The sequence below is a fragment of the Falco naumanni genome, chromosome 8, assembly GCF_017639655.2.
Source record: "Falco naumanni isolate bFalNau1 chromosome 8, bFalNau1.pat, whole genome shotgun sequence".
Classification (NCBI taxonomy): Eukaryota; Metazoa; Chordata; class Aves; order Falconiformes; family Falconidae; genus Falco; species Falco naumanni.
In genome coordinates, this window is record NC_054061.1 from 55,882,876 (window position 1) to 55,905,823 (window position 22,948).

The 22,948-nt window shown below is 36.1% G+C and overlaps 1 protein-coding gene across 1 annotated transcript in view; it reads left to right on the forward strand.

Moving 5' to 3' along the window:
• SPAG16 (sperm associated antigen 16) overlaps positions 1–22,948 on the forward strand; it is a 413,057-nt gene that overhangs the window by 224,990 nt on the left and 165,119 nt on the right. Inside the window, exon 13 of the mRNA XM_040603905.1 lies at positions 3,760–3,945. Coding sequence (XP_040459839.1) covers positions 3,760–3,945 — 186 coding nt within the window. The remainder of the gene's footprint in view (positions 1–3,759; positions 3,946–22,948) is intronic.

The window sequence follows — 22,948 nt, forward strand, 5'->3', positions numbered from 1 at the left end:
GGAGTGTTTCTTTTATCTCCCAGGACCAAAAAATGTTGCAAATCAGAAAAAGGATATCATTATTGATCAGCTGTTAAGATATAAGTTTTTTTCTAAAAGCATCATTTTGATTTGGATGCCTGACTTGGCTTGACAAGTGACAAGAAGGCTTGACACTGCACTTTCTTTTGCATTATGTGTGTGTCGGGTTTGAATACTAGTGTGTGGTGAAGGTTTTGTGACTGCAGGCCCGGTGCTAAAACAGCTCTGACAGCCATCATTCTTATAAGCAGTAGTTTGTGCTTCCCAGAAATGCTGACATTAAGTTCATACATGCATAATTGCAGATCCTCAGCTGATGCAACTCCCCTTTCTTTAATGAAGTGTGGCTTTTTTTATGCCCAGGGAATATTAGGAAGCTTGTGTTGCAGGGGACCGGGGCATTGGGTCCCTCTGCTCCTGAGTATTTTTGCCCTTACTTCCACTGTCAGTCTGTCCCTCTAAACTTTCTCCTTCACAAGCTATGCTTTTGTTTTCAGTCTCTGCTTTTTTCTCCTTTGATCTGTAAGGAGTGCTAAACCTCATTTGTAACTCTTTCCCTTGCCACAGATTGCCAAATTGAATCTATTTGAACTACCTTCCTGCTCATATCTGTTTTCTGAAAGATTTTCATCACTGCCTGGATGGTGTATTCTTAAAATTCAGCCCAAGGAATCAGTTCTTCATGTAGCATTTTGGGGATTATATATTAAAAAATGCATAAGCAGTAAATCTCTTCTGGTGCTTCGCAACAGTGGCAGTGCATGCTACCCTCTGAATCAATTATAGATTTCATCAGTCCCACTTTATACCTGCTTCTGAATTTGTTTTAAGCTCTTATTTCATAAATGTACAACGGGTATGATAATTTGTCCTTTTGCTAATTTTATCTGTCTTCAGAAGTGAGATCTAGCTTGAGTTATTAAAAGTACAAGCATTTGATTAATAAAAGCAAATTTATTCCTAGAAACTTGATAAAATTAGGGTCTCCTCAGAACCCTTACTCAAGCTTCAAGCCTTTATGCTGTGATATGTGTGAAAAAAGCATCAGAATTATTCTTGTGCTATATCAAAATTTTTGAGAGATTAATCTCTCAAGGCTTTGTCTTAGGCATGGGGGTGTAACTGCCTTAATGAGGATTATAATGTATTTTCACAAAAAATAGCAATCTAAGCCATAAGTGTTAAAAATAGCCAAAAGTTTAGGCAGGTGATATTTCATAATGGCAAGTTCCCCCTTAAGATCTATCAGGTAAATGATGCACATATTTCAAGCTGTCTTAGTAGATGCTTTTACGCAACAATTTGGTAGACATCTATTGGAAAAGGAGAAAAGGAAGAATATACAAAAAAAAAGTTGGACACCACACCTCCCAGACCGTTTAATTTTTTTTTTTTTTTTTTTTTTTTTTTTTTTTTACATTGCAGCCATGAACTAAATATCTCTGAGTATATTCTTAATATGAAGTTTTACAGTAGTGCTTAGGATCATCCCTTAGGCTGTTTTCAGTTCCCACTTTTTTATATCCAGAGATTCGGAAGAAGGATTTCTGCTGCCTGTGATAGCACATTTTCCATTATTCAGATAAAAGCAGAGTTTATTGGATCTTAAAGGCAAGATCTTCTAATGGATGTTAGTAAGATACCAATAGAAATTGATCTGAAAACTCAAAGGTAAAGTATTTTTGGCCTGTTTTTGTGTGTATTATCCCGAAACATTTTTCCTGAGCTTTTTAGTAAACATAATAGAAAACCTCCATTGTTCCTGGTATAATCTGAGAAGGTGGCATTAACTTTTTTCAATATTCTAAAGGAGTTTGGGAGAGAGGGTCTGTAGAACAGTTCATCTAACTTATACTGGGAAAATGGAAGAAATTATATTAAGAAAAAATTACAGGATACATGGATACATTTTTATAGTGAGAGGTGTCAGCATGGCTCTGGAAATGAAGTCTCATAAATCTGTTAGTGTTCTGTGAAGGGCTTGCTGAGAATTTGATCAAGGGAGGTTTGTAAATGTGGTATACTTGGATTTTCAGTAAATTCTTCTTAAGGTCATTTGACAAAAACTCTCAAAGAAGCAAAACTGTCCCAAATAAAAAGGAAATTTATCTTGTTCTTTTAAAAAGTGGTAACGAGATAGGAATAAAATGTCACTTTCAGAATGGAGAAATTACTGAGTCCTAAAGGGATCTGTACTGAGACCTAACTTAATAAGATGATCTTGGAAACTGGGGAAGAGAATAAGGCGGATGAGTTTGCTTGCTCTAGTCAGGGCAGAAAAAATTAAGTTTGCATGTGAAGAATTACAAGAAAAGAATTCCAGTCGCAACAGCTGACAGTGAAGTGGCAGATGAAAGTCAACTGCAAAGTTGTCCTAACTCTACCTTTTTTACTTACTTACCTCTACTTACCTAAATTGAGAATGGCTCTAAATTAATTTTTAGTACTTGGGAAAGAAATCTTGGAGCCGCTGTGGTCAGTTTTCTGAAAATTTCTGTGTAGTAGTGCCAAAAATACTAATCACGTTTAAAAAATACAGAATAAACCAAAAAACACTCCTGTGCCATTGTAAACCTCCTTGGTTACCTGTTTCTTCAGTTTCAGCTCAAAAGATGATGAGAAAAATGGTAATGTGATCAGAGATAGAATGATGTCTGTATGAGGAATGAGTCAATAGAGTAGGAGTCTTCAGCTTTGTGGGTAAAATATGCTAGGGCCCTATAAAATTCCAGCTGGTTTAGAGATGGCAAATACATAGTCAATGTTTACTTTTACTCACCATATTAGCATTAGAAGCATCAAATGAAATGAAGTAAGGTATTTAAGACCCCAAAATAGTTTTTCACACAATGTATAATTAAATTTTGGAATTCATTGACACGAGGTTGTGGGTGCCAAAGGTTTGTATATGTTCAAAAAAGTTAATGATGGAAAAAACCTCCATGGATGCTTGTTAAGCACAAAACTTCTGACTGAAAGAAATCCTGAGCCACAGGCTAGGTCTTGCAGTGTTTAATAAGAGAATCACTCTATGTACTTTTTCTTATTATTTTCTTTTTATTAAGGATTCCCTAGTAGTTGTATAACATTACTGAGCCAGATGACTTTTAGTCTGAAGCCCTAAGTCTATGCTTTAAATGAAATAAAACCATACTAGTTTATATCTGAAGATATGGCCAAAAAATCCGAGTTGAACTCTGTATTTTTCATTAATATAACATATCAATGACCCCAAGAGGTAGTGAATGTGTTAGTGTTTATACTGAAGCAGAAGAGACAAAATTATGATGCTTAAATAATAATTTATATGTAGAAAATTGTATGGATTTGGGAATAAGAAAATATTCTTCCCTGAAGCTATTTTATTCTATTTTGAAAGCAGTTCTCTGGGTTGAAGTTATTTTACCGATAAACTCATAAACAGACTACAAAAAGTAAGAATGTAATTTTTAGAACCCATATTTATTTTTCCATGGAAGACAGCTACTTCATATCCCCTTTTCTTTTCTTTTGATAGTGTATTTAATACATGACTGCTTCATATATGGTGTGTCAGAAAACTGTAAAAATATGAATGTTTTCAAACATGATTTTTTGTTCATGTGTATTTTAATGAAAAATCAACAGTTGCTACTTAACCTGACTTTATAAACATAGTTAAATTATTTTTCTGTGTACTTTGAAAAAAAATCATATATGGCCCTGCTAAAAGCTACTCTTTTTCATTCCTCGTAACAGTGGTACCCAGCTGGTCACTTCAAGTAGGGATACTACAGTGCGGATATGGGACTTTTCAAAACATGGATGCATTCTGACTTTAGAAGGACATGCCCACGCTGTATGGGACTGCTCATGGCATTCATGTGGTGATTTTGTGGCTTCTGCCTCCATGGACAAGACAAGTAAAATATGGGATGTTAACAGGTATGGAGTTACTGGAGATTCTTTATTAGCAGTTTGATAGCTTTACTTAATAAGCACTGGTTTATGTTTTAGCCCAGTGAGAGAGAGATGTCTAGCGTCAAGTTGTGGACTTCACTTTAAGAACATAGATAAATTAAAGGGAGTAGTGCAAAAAAAAGGCTTTGATGTGATTTGCTAGATAAAGGCATTACTAAAAAGGGAGCCTGAAGGGACTTAATTTAAGATAGTGCCAAAAAAAGTATTTGCTTTCATTTGACATCTGTTACTCTGTGGTGGTAGTTTTTTTAAGGTCAGAGCTTTGTGGAATTTCGATATTTAATTTAAATAAGTAACTGAACAAAAATTTAAGTAAGTTTTCTGTGTACTATTTCTAGCTCATGAGTATACAACACACTTTAAGGTTGGACAAGTCGAGATTTATTTTATTCATTATATATGTTTTGTCAAGGTGGCTCCTGATTAATAAATCAACATATACCTCTTAATTTTCTTTATTATCCAGGCAAATGAATTTAATGAAGGTGTTTGTATAATATAAGTATATTCCTGCTGACCAATTAATTATTAGTTCTTCAACTTTCTTTGGTTATATTTGAGGTGACGTATTTTGCTAAATTTACAACTTAAAGGAAAGGAATGGATTTTTTTTCTTTCCCCACCAAACTGTTTCTTTGTCATGTTCCTGTCCAAGACACAGTATTGCACCAGCTGCTAAGAAGAAAATTAACTTTATCCCAGCCAAAACCAGGACACCTTCTAGACCCCTGAGTGGCTTAGGAGTAGTGTTACTGACACCACTGTACTTATTGTACTAGGTCTGATTTTTAACTGAATATCATCAGTCCACAGACGAGTCTGCAGTCTCATGGGTGTTTTCCCTGATTCTTTATTATCCAATTCTAATTGATTTTTCCATTTCCTCTCACCTTCTTCCTTTGCATTTGAATGAGGTGAAATACTCCTTCAAGCTTATTGGCCACTGCAGGGGAAGAAGCTTCACTGAAAAAGCAAGGGAGAGTTTCTTCATTTCATTCCTTTTGCCTAGATCCCTCCCAGTCTGCTGCAATTGCAGTGAGCCCTGCAACTGAGACACAGAGAACTATTTCAGGAGTATGCTTGGTGAAGCGGGAGCATTGAGGGGTTTGTTGTAAAAAGTGAAGTACTTCTCTGATAAACATGTATGAGTTGAGACTTTTCAAAATGTTGTAATTCAGCCAGATTTTTTTGAGAGCTAACTGAAACTCTGGCAGTATCAGATTTTCAGTCTTGCTTTCAAATCATGCATTGAGGAAGCATTAAATAATAATAAAAACATTGTTTTCAAAATGGGATAAGCAACATATCCTTTCCTGAATTTTTTCAATTATTTTGGCTAAGCTGAGAGCAGCTACTTAAAACAAAAGCTTGAAACAAATATTCATTTTTTATAAAATCATGGACAAAGCAGTTAAAGTCTGGCAAAGTTTGAGACAACTGAGAAGTGGGTTTTATAACAGCAATTGTCAGCCAGTTCTGATAACAGATGATGCTTTCAGCATTACTATCAGTAATAAGAATTAATGGTCAGTGTTTGGCTTAGAAATGAAAACACTGGAAATCATGGCCTCTTTTCTTAACCTGTTGTAGGATTTAATACTTTGATCATCTTTTATGACATATTCATGGCCTTTAAGAAATAATACTAAGAATAGCTTTAATTTTATGTCAGAATGGTTTTGAATTTGCATTGACAAAGCTTTTGTTTAGACACTTTAAAATATCTTCTCTACCGAGGAAGCTTTTGTAGTCAGAGGAATCAAAGCAAATCTTCATCACCAACCCATGCCTCCCACTCACACTCATTATCAACTCTCATTTCTACCTTCAGTGTATCAGATGTGCATTTTGCATTTGAAAGTAAGAGAGTAAGGAGCACAGCCGTGGTGTGAAAGGCTAGTTATTGGCATATAGTTATTGAAACCTTTTGCCATGCAGAAATCTCAGTGGCTAAAGGGAGCAGGAGGTGGCATAAAAATGTGGTGTAGTAAACTTAAAATAGAGGAGTTTTCAGAGTATGAAATAAAAAAGCCTCACTTGGAGTCCTCACTGGTAGGCTTTCAGTCTGTTCACAATAAATGCCCGTGTGTTTGTTTACGTTACATTACCTAAGTCCAAAAGACAATAAAGTGCTGTTTAGATCAATTTGTAAGATATGTGATGTATGCACTTAGTTCAGTATAAAATGAGTACAATGGGGAAAAAAAAGATGCTTTTGAAGAGCTTCTGTAAAAAGGGATTTGATGATCACAAGACATACTTTTCAGGTTTGAGCCATAATGCCTGAAGACCTAATTCTGCAGGACACTCAGCTGCAATTGATCCTTATGCCCAGGCTGACTAATTCAAGTGAAAAATCAACCCGTGCAGAGTATGCGGAAATAAGGGAAAGCTATTGGCAGGTTAATCAGGCTGGTAGTTTCCAGTCTGGGTTGTTAATTTGCTGATGCATATATACAGAAATGCTATACAAAAGAACCTGCAGCGTATTTTCGTTTGGCGGTACTAATTGCCAAACTAATTGGCTGAGTTTGGCAACACTAATCCTAGATGTTTCCCAGAGTGTCACCTGTAAATTTGTTATGTGCCTGGAGTTCTCTGATACAAATGAAGCCAGCTGTGCTGGGCACCGTATAAATATGCAAACTCCTTCACAGTCTGGGTGTGTGCAGCAAAATGAGAAGGTGGAGCAGGCTTTCCACAAGGGTTTTTGATGCTTAGAATTTTTTTTCCTTCCCATCCTCCAATAATATGTGCTTATCTAGTTGTCATCTTTAGATTTTTCTCTCTCCAGTTGACTGCTTGTCTGCCAATTGACACAAGCTCTGAACAGGGGACAGAGCACAAGATAACATACTTGTGGTAGGGTAATAATCAGTGATCACAGTAATTCTGCTTAATCTAGTGATTTATTCTTTCCACTAATAAGGAATTAACATTTTATAAATGATAGCTGTCTGTCTTCCTTAATATTACATATTTGGATGGATGCCTGCTTTCAGATTGAATGGTCCTGGAAAGCAGTATATTGTAGGGAGGCTGGAGAAAGAAAGCAAGATGAATAGAAAGACTATCGTTGCCACCTTTCTAAAAGAGATCTATTGTAAATAAGTGCTATGGATGTAAATACATACATTTCTGTAATGGTTGGCAGTCATTTTTTATTTCCAGACTTCGATAAGCTGCTTTTATATACTAGAAACTTAATTTTTATCTATAAACATAGCTTCTGAAATACCTACAACAGAATTCTCTGTGGCTGAAAACTTGGTATCAAGAAAGTGGGGAAGCTGTTTGCTATCTTTTAGCGCTAAAAGCCAGGGTGCAACTTTCACAATCATCAAATGCATTATTGGAATCTGAAGAATACAAGGTGCAACATCTCTTGAATAGGAAATGGTTGCAAACAGTTTTAATAGATTATGTAATTATTTGCCAATGATAAGAAAATTCAGTCTGCTAATTGTTTGAATTTTGTTTTATTAGAAGATGAAACTACCTGCTGAATCTTACTTTTTTATATAGATATTATTCACAAGCATTTTTCTTTTGTGTATGTTGGAAATTTCTGTCATATATCTAGCCACAAATGGCATTCCTACCAGGAGGATAATATGAGGTAGCATTGTAGCTAACAATGTTCTCCTTGACAACTTTCTATTGAAAGATACAATCTGAGTTTAAAACACAAATCAGAAAACAAGCAAATAAACAAAAATCCAAGAACTCACGCTTCTTCCCTGAAGACAGACACATGCTGAGATGCACCCATGATCCAAGTTACTGAAGGATCTGGGAGAGTCTGAGTTCCAGTGCTGGAACTTCTTGATGCTTTGTGCTGGGAGAATTGGCAGTTTTTACAGGAAATTAAAAAGAAATTGGCCTAACATCAGGAGTGCGGGGAGAGAAAGTTAACTAACGTACCTGCCATGGTTAGAAAAATAAAAACCCCAAAACCAGCAAGCATAGACATATGTGCTATCTTCAAGGTTACTTGAAAACGTGAAACTTCTTAATGATTATAGCAAGCAAATTGAATACGAAATAGGGGAAGAATGGAAGACAGTTATAATTTGTGAACAGGTTTTTATTCAGCAATGTAGCTCAGATTGAAAATATATAGCCAGCCATGTTAATAGCTCAGCAAACAGTTCCAGGATTGTTTTCTCAGACCATAAATTCGGGACTGTCAAAGTCATTTTGGCAGGATTAATTTCAATTATCCAACTGTAAATAAATATCATCAGAGATTTACAGCCTGATCTCTGATATGCAAATCAAACTGAACATCATATATCTCATGTAAACACAGGCGGTTATTTAGTTTTGCAGACATATGCTGTAGACTGTATGTTAAATGCAGACATTTTTCTTTATACTTTAAGCTTGAGAATTTATTTGCACCAAAGTCAGAACATTCAGAATTATTTTTTATCCACTTTATCCATTATATAGTCATTGGACCAGTTTGCCATTTTTCTCTGGTTTCTTTCAGTAGTGCAAAATATGGTGGAATTATGGCACAGGGAAGTGCAATTCTGTACTGTCCTGCATCAGACCTCAGGGTGAATAAATGTTTGCAAATCGGAGCCATTGCTGCTTTCTGTTTGCTAATTTTTAACCCACCACTTATTTGTTTTCATTTAACACAGTAACTTTTGTCTAGCTCCCTGAAATTTGTCCCATAATCAAAATTTTATTTAAAATTCTAAAAAATATAATTGTTTATATCAATCCTCAGTGATTACTAGTACCCTTTGGTACATTTGTTCAGGTGCAAATTTTAAAAGTAACTATCTATCATGATCATTGTTCATTATCCTGTACAACCACCAATACAGTATCTTGTTTGTAAGGTATTAATGTATCTTATTTCCAAATCTACACAAAAATAATCATTGACACCTTTTGCTTTTCTACAGCGAGACTGGGGAATTTAATTTCTTTAGTGACAGATGTGTATGACAAATTAATTCCTAGTTTATTTAAAGAACTCATTCTTTTGTTCTTAAGCCTACATTAAGATGCTTAGTTTTTGTTACCACTTCTCTCCACTTGATAAGATGCATTTTAATTTTGGGAAATTTAGGGTTAGTATACCTTTCAAAGAAATTAAGCAAGGATGATTTTGTTTAATGCGAAGCCTCTAATCAACTATAGCCTTCTATGGAATGATACCATGCAATGCTGCTGCTGCACATTTTTAGTATTAACCATCTTGACAAGGTGCAGTGCAAGATATGATTAACTTGATTTAAAACTGTTATTATAGTTTTGGTTGTGATTTTTTTGCTTTAGTCTCAATAAAGAAGTTACTTTACGTTACTTGAATTGCCAAATTGGTTAGTCAAGCTAGTTGCTCTGTACCATCAGAGCAATGTGAAAAGGCATAGAGTTTAGTGTAAGTTCTAGCATCTTTTACATTCCTACTGTTTCTTTTTCTTCCTTTTCCTTTAGGCAATGGGCAGCTTTTAAAAGAAATATTTACTATCAGATTTGTAGTCATTTTTCACCACACCAGATGTATCTGTATCAGGACTCAATAAAATCTCCTTTAAAGAAACTCATAGAGATTGTCTAGCTTCAAAATGGAGCTCCACTTGCACATTTGGAATCAGAATGAGGGCGTGTAACCAGTCCTTGTCAAAAATAACCCCTTTTCAGATGACACTTATCTGACTCACTTTTCAGTGGGATAGAAGCCACAAGCTCTTCTGGCCAGATACCACGTATAATTGATTCCAGTAAAAGTGAAGCTGATCTATTTTCAGAAAAGACAAATGTCCTCCAGGAAATGAGAAGGCAGGTAGAAGAACTCAGAGGAAATGTGGAAGGACCATCTTTGGGTAGTTTGTAATGTCTGTCTTGACAGCACATCAGGAAATGCTTGCCATTTTGATAGAGGAGAATTTCCTTTGGAATCCTCTGAGGAGTACTGTAGAGACAACCTGCTATTAATCCCTCAAATCAAAATGAGGCCTATGCCCAAGTCTCTGAATTTGTAATTATGCTGGAGTTCCATAACACATTTTTCAGGACCAAGGAAGTCTAAAACCTAGTTGTTAGAATTCCCAGAGAGCCAATTGTAAAAATCAATTTGAAGATGTGAATTATCAGGGAAAAAATTATATCCAAAGCATAGCTGTTCAGTTAAGGGGAAAATATGGCTTAATCTTTATAACACTGAAAAAGATGAATCTTGAAGCACAAAACTTAATCAAGAAGTGTAGCTTGAACTCCATATTGTATACTCATTTACCTCATACAGAGTTAGTACAAGACAACAGGCATTAATAATGAAAAATGTTTAATATAGCCACATATTTGCAAGTCAAAAAAACCTTGAGGAGCCTTACCTAATGCCCAGGGAATGCCTAAACTGGGCAAGCGATACAATTATTTACATTTGGTGAAACTAAGCAAAGAGGTGAAGTGCTTTAGTCAAGGCCATATAGTGAGTTACTACTGAAGTAGCTGGCACCATTAAAAACGTAACTTCCCATTCCTTGGTAACATTAAAAAAATGTTGAATTTTCAAACTTTCTTACTGGCTGAGAAGAAGCAAAATCAGAATTGGATTTTCAGGAGTAATATAGATTCATGAGAAATGTTTATATGATTATTATTTCTCTATCACTTAAATGTTGCAGTGATAAAGCAATGCTGGACTTGTTTGCAGTTGCATAGCAATGTTCAAAGCACACATATACTTAAAATTAAAGCATATGTTGTTAGTGATATTACAAAGACTGTCAGCCTTTACACTTTGTGACAAACTAACTACCTTTTGTGACACAGTAGAAGCTTGTCACCATGGAATTACCACGTTAAATGTGACAGGAACTGTGTCCATTCAGCTTCTGCTGAAATGTTTGTGTTGGTGGTTGTTGGCTACAGGTCTAGATGATGTTCTCTGTGGGTTTTACTGGAACTGTCCATGGTAGTTTATCTTGTACATAAGAAGCATATTTTAATTTCTTGGTAGTTAAAATGACAATATTTAAATATCAAAAATATTTTTACTTTTTTTTTTCAAAAGTTTGAAAAGAGAAATTTAGAGCTTTGCTTTCTGGTTTCTGCTACTGGTCTTGAAAAGTACAGCACTTTATGGTTAAGAAGAAGGGGTAAAAAATCAAGTTACTACTTTATTTTTTTTAAAACTAGGTGTGCTGAATGAAGCTGCTTCCTAAGTTGTCTGAGTTCTCATCTCTTTACGTATTTCTGGTAGGCTTATCTGAACTCTGCAGTCAGTTACCTACATAAGATTTCCATCATCTTTTATGGAAAGATAGCAGGGAAAGTTGCACTTGATTTCCATAAAAGCATGTATCCTTTTCTTATATTAACAGTTTTCTTTCTTCCATTATTTCAGCATCCAATATATCTTGGAAAAACATAATAGATGCAGTTGTTTTTTTAAGTTCCAGTTGCCCTCTGTCAGCCCAGGAATGCACAAATTTCCTAAATTATGTATAGCTGGCTGAGAGATTCCTGTTGGACAGCAGAATGCTTTATTTGTTTGAACTGCTAAGGTAATGTGATCTTCTCTAAGCTGGACACCTTTCTACTTGGTTTACCTTACTTGTCAAAATGTCTCCTAGATTCTCTGACATCTGGTTCAAGAGCAGGATGAAATATTAAGGTAATACTTGGGTTTCTTCCATCAAATCCTAACCAAATCAGCTGGCAGGTCCAGAAAACAGTCTACTTTGTGTATAGTATAGTAGGCTCAGGGTGGTTTTTTTTCCTCCCTTTGACAATGTGCAAGTTGATTTCTTTGTTTTACTTGCAAGTGTGTAAGTGTTGTAACCATGGCTTCTGCAAAATATTGTTCAGATCTTGACAGGGTGTTTCTGCTGTCCTACTTTCAGTATTCAAATGCAAGGAATCAGCACTGCAGACACTGAGCACATTTTAAGTTATAGTATAGTTTTTCACTACGTATCCAGGCTCATTATCCTGTTTTCTTTCTCGTTCATGTTACATTCACTTGTTGCTGGCAACCTTTTCTTTACCTCACCTGTTTTCCTAGAAATATTGTCTTACAGTATCTCAACCAAAACAGAAATTAATTGTACCAACAGAGGGTAACTCATACAACAGTGAAAGCTGTCAGATACTATTACAGAATTCAGTGAAGACAACAGTTCATTAAAATGATGTATTTCAATCATCACAACCATATCCTGTTAGTACCAGTTAGTGCAAATATTACATGTGTAGTCTGTGATACATGATAAAGTGGGGTACTGCTACCCAAAATCAGTGTGCTGTAAGACAAGTAATTGCAGATTGTTTCCCTGCTTGTATTGCCAGTGAGTTAACAAGAACAGGAATACATCTTACTGTTTATAAGCAGCAGTACTTTGATAGGCATATCCACCTGAATGTTGAACTGTTTTTTAGCTGCTGTCTTCTAGTTTGAAATTAGATGAGTTGGTCATTTGATTTCAAAATGAAAGTCTGCTCTAATGGATGCCACTACGAGAGCAGCGAGGCACTGAAACTGGTTGCGCAGAGCAGCTGTGGCTGCCCCATCCCTGGGAGTGCTCAGGGCCAGGCTGGATGGGCTGTGGGCAACCTGGGCTGGTGGAAGGTGGCCCTGCCCGTGGCAGGACAATAGGAACTTGGTCATCTTCAAGGTCTCTTCCAACCCAAACCATTCTATGATTCTGTGCCCTTACATATATGAATTCCTGTTTGAATTCTTGTCCTCTGGCTCCAGGCAGTCTTCAGAGATGTGCGTGTGTGATGCTTTTGGGATTTGTTTTCTTTTTGTTTTTTCTTCCTTCATTTTTTTTAAGGGTTCAGACTTTACACAAAATCTTGTGTTACCAGATCATTTTCTCTCCCAAATGCTGAAACACTAGTTGTTTAACCGTATGTATCCTCTTAAAGCAAACTATATTCATATTTGATTAGCTTTAGCTGGAATATGAATACAAGTTAATCTTAATCCTTAAGCAATGACTTCTTATGTACAAAAAGGGTATCCTGGGTCTTTTATTGAAGTTGGAAGACATTGAATTTTATTTGTATCTTCTTAAAATGTGAATTAATACCATTTTCAGCCCAACAGTGGTTTCTTTTCTCAGTGACAGTTTTCAATAACTTGGAGATCATTTCTCTCCTAAATCTTAAATTTCCCTAAATGGTAGGCCCCCATACATACAATACAATGTCTTTGGTACCCTGTGTGGATTTTTTCTTTGAGCCAGATCTCAGAATCTTCAGAGCACACTTTGAAAGAGCTATAAACTTTATATCCACATGATACAGGTGGCCAAGTCTTTGAACTGTTTACATAGCTAGTCTGACGCTTCTCATGAAAAAAATGTGGGGGTGGAGTGGGGGTGCCTTGATGAACATGAAGATCAGGGTGAAGAAAACAAAGATTTTGGCAATTTCCCTTCTGCACTTCCAATATTCAAAGTAGGTTTTCTGATGTCAACTGAGACACAACTTCATGCAAAAATCTCATTCTAGACTGGCCAATATGATTCCCAGCTAGGAATCAGTTCACCTTCTGAAAGACGATTTTTATGCATCTATTTATTGAACTCACAGCCTGCAAAGGCATGTGTATCTGTGGGAAACCTGTTAAATATGTATTGGAATTATCCAGCTGACCCAAAGCCAATGAATTTCTTTGTATTTTAGTATCTCTTTCAGACCTATTTCTGTCACCAAAACAAAAATTCTAAATAATGAAGTCTTAATATTAAGACTACAGTAAAATGTCAACAAAATTTGTGAATTATTTGACACAGAGCAGATAGTCATGGACCATTTCTGTTGCATAAAGGGCATGCCAGTTAGCTGCACAATGTGAACATAGCTGAAGTTATACTTGTATCTCTCCTCTGAAGTTCAAAAAAAAAAAGTAAAAATGCTATACATGATCTTCTGCAGTTACGTTCTGATAATTTAAAAGCCCTTTTCATAGATTTTTTTTTTTTCATATCAGAGTTTGCTTCATAGTAATACAGATCTGAGCTGTGTTTGGAGGGTAAAGATGAAAATAAGGGCTTGAGGATGCAGTATGCAAGATGAAGTATGAAGTTAGCAGCTAGCACTGCCGGTTGATGAAAACCTAATAATAAGTGTGTCAACCTTTTAAGTAATCCTTATCAGGTTATCACACATGGCTTCACAATAATTTGGTTATGTATTCAGCACCTACAACAGTTGTATAAACTAAGCTTTACTATGTGCAACTGGAGGTTTTAATAGTCACTTGCTGGAGATATGTTTACCAACAGGATAAGAAGGTGTCACAACTTCTAGAATTACAGTACCAGTATTAAAACCTTGCAAGTACTGAATCAAATATGGCAGCTGGAGTTTTGGGACCAGAATCTTAGATCCTGATGACTGAACTTCTCTTCAATATGCTTTTAGACATACTAATATCAGGAACTACTTTATGTGCCTGTGTGTGTAAAGTGAACAGGTTTTGTATTTGCAAGTTAGGGAAGAAAATGAGGATAAGGTCATCTCACCTCAATAGGTAAATAGCCTACCTCCTCCTACTCAGATGTGTCTGTGGTGCTGAGCATTGATAACTTGCACGCTGTTAGGAATGGATTATACTTCCCAAAATGTGCTTATTTTCTCTCAGACCCCCGATTCTTTTCAAAAGAACTGAGAGGTACACTTCTCAAATTTATTTTAGTCAAATCTATTTATATTGGATGTTGTTTCCATTCATGCTTGAGAGTGAATGATTTGCTGATGAAATTTAAGTATTTAAAATTAATTACTAAATGAAGCAAAGGACTTTCTCCCCTTGAGAAGGGAGATATATTTTCAGACCTGTAAGAGGAGGAAACTAAAGCAGTACTTTTATATTTTGTGCATATGTTTGAAGTTATCCTTTTCCTCCAGCTGTTGACAGAGGGAAATACAGCCCTTTTTCAGCTCTTTTTGGGGAGAGAGGGCGTGGTGTATAATACAAAAATGGGCTTGTAAGTAGAAAGCAGCAAATCAGAGTGGTGGGAGGTATCCTTGGGAATTTAGCCCCTCACACTCTGTTTGAGTAGTTTTCCTGCTGAAAAAACAGAACCAGTCCCATAGTTTGCTACAATCATCTGAACAAAAATGCTAGCACCTGTAGCTTAAATCAGTAGGCTAGGCTTTTTATTCCTTACTCCAGCAGCTGCTTATTAGAGAACCTAGAATGATATTGTTTTTGTTGTGCCTCTGTGTCTAAGAGCACAGCAAATCCATTATTCATAATATCTTTCCAAGTTCACAAAGCCATTGAACAGTGCTGCATATCTCCTTAAAGCTGCCACCCACTCAAATCCATTTTATTTGGACAAATAAAGAAACTCTGCACTGAAGAAAACCAATTTGGAAACACACTGAAATTCATTTTCCTCACTTAAATATTAAAGTGCTTATATTTATTGCATTTCAGCCATGTTGTACTGTTTTCAAAAAGGATTTGTTCATTTAATAGGTCTAAAACAATTTCAGTAAATTTAAGATATGGGAGAAAATAAACTAACATAAGACAAGAGTACTGCTGCTTTTTATGCAGTGAATATGCACACTGTAGGTTAAACCTATCCATTAATATTCCATGTAACTACATACTAGTTTACAATGCCACAGTACTGGCCGAGGCTCTCATGGTTCTTTGCACTGTTGCAGCTTGACTGTTCTTGGGTTTTTGTTGTTGTTGGTTGTGGGTTTTTTAATAGTTTTTCATTTGAAAAATGAGAACAACTAAAGTTCCTGGTTTGTAATGCAGTAATATATAAAGAGGGGCCTCTAACAGTCACTTGTCATTGCATTTTTGAATTTGAGACTGTAGGTTTTTCTTTATCTGACTTTTTTGGTAAAGGCCTTTTCTTTCATATATAAGAAATCATTAAGACAGATTCTGGTAGAATTGTTCATGGTGTGCGTATAGTTCTGGTGCCTCATGCATTTGTATGTGATGCTTAGGGAACATAACTTGCAGAAGGCCCTTGATGTGTGCATTGATCAGTGTAAATTATTCATGTTGCTTACATGAGTCTTCCTGAATATGGGTTGGCATTAAGGTATGAAGATGTCAGTTTAATCTTATTAAAAAAAATTAAGAAGCTGTGAAATTAAATTATAAAGTGCTGGTACTGCTTTCTCCACCCTATATGGCATTTCATCACTATAAACTGAAGCAGCAAATGGATTCTGAGGTATAATTAATGGTGGAGGTTTTGTTTGTTTGGGTGTTTGAGTTGGTGGTTTGTTGTTTTTTTTTTGAGGGGGGAGTGTTTGGTGGGTTTTTTTAGAGGGCTGATAGCTAAATTAAGTCAGTTTTATAAAAAACGTGTGGGTATAGTTGAGTCCTCTAGATTTATTTTGCTGATCTCCTATATAGTTCTTGTTTCAGTTTTTTCCCTTTTGTCAGTAGATTTACAACAGTTTGGGTTTTTTGGAAGGAAGGCAAGAATTTTGTTTTAGAAACAGTGAAAAGTTAGGTCATCCTACGTGCAGTCTAATGTCAACTCTTGACAAACAGAAGCCCTGAGAGAGTCACTTCTTGTTCTTCAGTGAAACAGGTCTTCTCCTTGTCAGCTTCTGCCAAAGTAAAGCCATGTAATCGAGTTCACACCTAAACAGATGTTAGAGGGTGGGCTCCCTTCATTTCATAAGTACGAAGAGCTGGATCTTTAAAAGTGCTTGAAAAGTTGATAAAAAAATCTGTTGAAGCGGGCACATTGTTTCTTTTGAAAATCCCACTAAGGAGCTAATTGATTATTTAGGCACCCAAAATCTATAGAAATCTGAGACTCTACATTGTCAGGGAAGCTTGGAAATCTCATTCTAAATGTACAAAGTTACAGAGAATATGGTATGATAGATCTCTATAGGATGAGCTCAGCGTAGGCTTTGGCAAGGTATTTTAGGCTTTAGTGTTACAGTAGCATTTTTTTTTAAATCTGCTGTTATACAGCATTACAGACTTAAAATCCTGTTAAAAGCTGTTATCTTTTACATTTGTTGGTGACTTTTTTGAAGAAATAGATCAGATCACCCTCACAGTAAGATATCAGGAATCAACAGAAAATGTGCATTGTGATATAACATAGTAAGTTTATCTGGTCTTCCGGTGTAAATATATTTCAAAATTTATTTTTCATTGTCACGTTTCTCATTTTCTGTGTTATGTGTGACCAGTCAGCAGCTGTGCATATAATGCCATATTCTTTATCTATTAACCTAATCAAGTGGAAGAGTGAAATAAATGATGAAAAGGAAGAGAATTAAAGTAATGGCAAAGGAATTCTTCAGGGTGCTTGAAATGTACCGTAAAGGAGTTCTGAATATTGAGTTTAGATGGCTCACCTTTTCCTCAATATTTAATTTGATCAGCAGAAACCTAAAACTGTACAATAACCTGTTTGGATAGAACAGTTCTAACATAAGTGTTAATATACAGACACACAAAATTAAATCACTTGTCAGTTATCCATCAAAATCCATGTATACTGTTATCTTTCAAAATCAAGAGCAGTAAGTTCTTGGATTAATTAAGAGACATCTGGATTTAATTGTTCAGGGTTAGCCAGAAAAGGCAGAAGTTTTACCTGTACATTTTTTTGTGATTATAAAAAAAAAAAAAAAAAAAAAAAAAGCAAAAAAGCAACCCAACAAAAAAAAAAACATGGCAGCTTCCATATTGACTAAGAAAACAGCACACCAGTTCAGTGCTGATGTCAGCTGATATGATAATTGAGGATAACCCACTGTCACCAGGGAGCAAGACTTTGCTTATTTGGCTGCAGAACTGCTGAGCAGAAAACATGCTCATACTAGTTCTGCAGTGTTTATTGTCAGCTTAAATGGTTTAGATCTATTTTATTATTACTGAGATTGTGCTTATCTGATTATCTAGTACCCATATGCCTTGAGGGAGTAAGAGATAATTGTTTAATAAAATAAGGCTATGGTTTTCAATAAGTGATTTCTGGTGCTCCTGTTTTTAACCGTCCAACAAAAAAAATCCCTTAAGGAGGCTTGATTTGCAGAAAGTGCTGAGCAAGGATTAGAGTCCAAAAATAATATAAGCATCGCCATGTACCTTTCTGAACCTGAGTGCACCTTGCTTCTCGATTGATGTCAATAATCCTGGGATAGATGGTTATGCTTTCTGTATATTGCAAGGGAGATCCAGGCATCTCAGAGGAAGAGAAGATTGTGTCCTAGTTCCTGTCCTAAGGACTGAAATGGCATTTTATTCAATACCTATGAAATACAAGAGCTGACCTTGGAGGGGGACCACTTCAGATCTTGTCACTCTGAGTGCTGTGACCATTGGTCTGCAGAATTTTTTTTCTTCAGCTGACTGAATTTATTTTCTGCACATAGTCAGACTCGATGGAGAAGTTAGAAAGTTATAGCCATGAACAGATGGTTTAATATATGGGTGTTGGCTTTCCTGAGGGAGAGGGAAGAACTAAACTTAGATTGGGAAATTTGATTGAGGAATCTAGGATGCGTGCTCCTGTATCATGTTAGAAGTGGGTACCAATGAATTTTACAGGGATCCAAATCCCATAGGTATATGTTGCAGATGTTCTTGGAATGCCTAAGTTGAGTTCCTTAGAGTTGTGTTAACAATTCATTGTTTCTGACTGAGTTCAGGGGTGAGATAGATTACAAATTGCTCAGGCTGTCAGGATGAGAATACTTTGGACCATTCCCAGACATCAGTCTGTTACTGATATTTATAAGCAAGACCAAGGTGCTGTATATGACCAAGATGGTTCTTGAAAAGAATGCTTAAGATCAGATTTTAGACATAAATGCCTAAACCTTCTTCCAGTCTCCTCACTTTCAAAGTCATTTTTATTGACATGATTCTAACCTTGGGAAAATATGGCCCTTTTCAAACGAAAAATAATCCAAAGTTGAAGCATATAGAAATGCATCTCACTTCTGAAAATTTTGGATTGTAAGTAACATGTTTCTGTTCAAACTGAAGTAGCTGAAGTAAATTGTCAAAATCGATTTGGAGCCCAATTTCAATGGAAAATGAGCTTTTGCAACAGCTGTTGCCATGAACTGAAAAGTGCCCGCTGCTGCCAACGATTGGGTGTTGACTAGTGAGATTTTAAAGATACCTTGACAAGGCACAGAGTTCAACTGAGCCTACATAGTAAAAGGTAATGAAGAATATATTATAATCTGGCATGAAAATGTATGCGCTATATAGCAAAACTTTTAATCTCGGCAGTTGTCTTCTTGGAACCAACTGAAATGTTATAAAAGTATTCCTCACCCTCCTGAAGACAGACCTGGCAACCGCAACCCTTTTTCTACTGTTAGGGTGGATGTGGTGTGCCACTGAGGTGTTCAGGCTTCTCTGGCTTCCCTTGCTACCGTGACTCAGTCCAGAACAGCTACACATGAAAAAATGGTTGTTTCAATTCATGATGATTGCTTGTTGGTGTCTCAGAGATAGCTACAGAAGTACTAACTTCTGTGGCTATTTTTAGGCTACGTTTGGCAAAGTGATTTGGCTTTTGGTTCTGGTTCAACTGAATGTTTAAGAAAATACTTACATTTAAAGATGTGCTTAGTTCCAGATCACATCTGTAAAGGATTCTACAGCATCACTATATTGCTTTAGAAATCAGTCTGACCTTGTAACTGTGCGTATTGTTCTTCTGATACAATGATAAACTTACTTTGGGTGTGCACTGTGATTATATAGATTTAATTATATTGATATAAAATCGTAGCATTAGTGGGGAAAGTTAGAACAAAAAGACTGTAACCCTTTCTTAAGTAGAGAGCTTATGCCTTATTGTTTTATCTTTCCTTTAAAAAAAAAAAGCTTTACACCAAAACCCCTTTATCTTGAAGCAGAAAATAATACAAAAAAATAATACATCTTACACAACACTTCACTTGTTCAAAGAAGTGTGAGAATTTAAGAGGCTAAATCTTCAGTATAATAACAAGCAGATTCATTATTCATGTTTCCAGCAATAAAAAGTGATATTATTGGCATATACTGTTGGTTTTTCACACCTTCTAGTGAAGGTCAAAGTAGAATATTATTAATTCAGTAATTTGCGCTTTTCATTCATAAAAAAAATCATATAAAGCATTATTCTCAATGTTTATCAAAATAGATCCTGGGTTTGAGTCGTATTCAAATCACTCAAAGAATATAGTGTAATTGCTTCTATTTCATCTGTGTGTACTTTTGCTAGTTTAACCAAACATGGTACATGTGAAAGTCTTTTGTTCTGCAAAATCCAACGAACATCTGTATGTGCTCTGTGCAGAAACATGCTCAATAATCAATGGTAGAAAATAAGGGTTCTTATTATTTCTGAGGCTAGCATCAGGCAGTCAAGTCTGTGTTCAACACCATAGCAACCAGTGTGTTTTAAAACTTTGCCTTTGTGCTTTTTTGTCTGAGAGCATTTTTTCCTCAGTGATATGTCTTAGTAAGCGGATTGGTATCTTGCTAGTAGTGGAAGTTTCCACACACGCAATAAATACACAGCTTCTGCTAAAATACGTATAGTAGAGTTCTTCCAGAAAAATAAATACGGTGTTATAATTGGCTGCTTTGCCAGTAATACATATTCCGTTACATAAATTACTGGGAATTGAGACAAATAAGCATTTTATTCCCAAAGGTAAGGCATGAAGTTTTGCAGCCTCTTTCTCCTGCATTTATAGAACACTATTTCAAGGACTTTGATTATTTGGCTGCTACCTAATTTCACTGTAAAATAGAAATCTGACTGGAGCAATGCTTTCTGCTGGTTAATTATAAATTTATTAGGGGAGTTTTGTCCAAATGTCCCTCACTATTAGACCTTGATGAATTTGAACTTCAAGCTATTAGACTTTGTTTAATGTAATGCACTGACCTCTTTTTCTGTTCTGCATGTGCTTTTCTGTATTTTTTGTGTCTCAGGTATGTTCTGTTTTCCCTTTCTGGGTATTGTTTGCCAGAGAGGCTCTTTCAAGTTATAGAAATAGGACAAAGTGATTTTTAGAACAGCAAAATATGTAAGGAGGCAAGGTCCCTGGAGATGAAATAAATTTCCAACACAACACAACAAAATAGCTTCCCTGTCCTGTTTGGGTGTTGCTGTTGGCTGAGTAGCTTGTTAGCAGCACACAAATGCGTAAATCGTAGTAAGACTGAGTAGCACTGGTGAAGGTGGTGCCACGGAGTATTTTTGAGTTGGAGAAAAGATTTACGGGCAAGTTTATGGGCATACTATGATGGACCTGCTTTTGGCCACATTCCTGCTGTAGGTAGATTTTAACTCTTACGTGGTGCTTGCAAGATTGCACCCCAAAATATGTGGGACTAGACTGGGCTGGGGAGCACTCTGCGCTCAGACCTCATAAAGTGGGATCCAAAGTTAAGGGCCAGTCATGCTCAGACATTGCCTTTCAGTTTTCTCTTAGAGTTTTGCTAAAAGGGAGGGCTTGCAGTATGTGTTAGACAAATTTGGTCCAGACTGGGGTCTGACCTGAAGATGCAGTTGCATCCTGTGTGAGCACAAAAGCCTGTCCTATGTGTGCAAGGTATTCTTTACACAAGCAGGGCCAGAAGAGGATTTTGACTACAGTTCCCACTTGCAGCAGGGTGGTATTTGCTCACCTAATAAATCACTCAGTTTTTATTACTGATTTCAGCAGGAACTGAAGCAGCGCTGGTCGTAGTTTTGTTGAGTCTTTATAAATCGGTGTTAAAGGAAAGCTGCCATGCTTAGTTCAGCTTCTGAAAAGTAAGGGGAGAAGAACCTTGCTAAATTTCAGTGAAGTCTGTGGTCTGAAAAATAAACTGCTGAAGCCTTTCAAAACTTACCGAGCAAGACAAAAATGTAACTATTAAAGGTGACTGATGTCCTTTTAATTAAAAGAAGGAATTTGATCTATTTCAAAACCTCCGTTTTGAAGTATGACTCCTAAGTTCTCGTGTTTCTCAAGGAGGTCTAAGAAAAGGATGTAACAGTATTTTATTGCAGACTTGTAAACTTGCTGAGTGAGTTATGTTTGTTTATATACCTATAAAATATTAATAAAATATTTATATCATATTTGGGGTTCTTTCTTCTTTGGCTAAGCCTTCCTAGTTGCTAAGCCTTTGCTTCGCTTTTGGCAGAAGGAGGAGGAAAAAGGACAGAGGAAGGGGAAGAATTGCACCCTTGAACTTACCACTTAAGTCCATACCACTTCAGATATCAGTTCCCTTTTACACACTCAGTTTACTGTGCACTAGACCAAAAATGTGAGCTGTCAAGCTCCTGTGGTGATAAACCTGGATCTAATCCTGCTCCTGCTGACATCAGTGGCAAACCTTTTGTTGCTTTCAGTGGGAGCAGGACTTACACACCATGCTTGTGTGATTCAGCCAGCCTTACCTGGCCAAGCTCAAAGCAGCTTCTGATGCGAGTCATGACAGGAAGGTCTAATCCTGCTTCTGCTCACTGTGAATTTAAAAGATGTAACAATTAAAATTATCTGAAACCAACAATATAAAGTGATTTCATGTGATTTAATAACTCAGGAATAACTCTGCAAACTGACCCTTGCTAGAGAAACCCTGACTTAGAGCTGCTTTTAAATTGGGAGATTGCTCTTTGTTTTGCAGAGCACCCAGATTGTAAAGATTAAAATGTCCTGTGAGTGCTGAGTATGAAAATACATTACACACAGAAAGATTTAACTTGTATTTTCTTTCTAAATGTTTATAAATACTGGAGAATAAATGTTTACAGTTTCACAAAAATAGTAGTAGCATATACTTTGGCATTGTATTTTCAGTGTCAAATACTAGTTTGAAAGAGGGCACAAATTAATGTTCACAATTTGAAGAGAGCTTCATTTTGTTGAAGATAAGTAATAATTGAACAAAGTGGCTCATATTGACAGCATCATACTGGCATCTATCTTTTCAGAGACAAATGCACTTTATAGAGGAAGTGTCCTC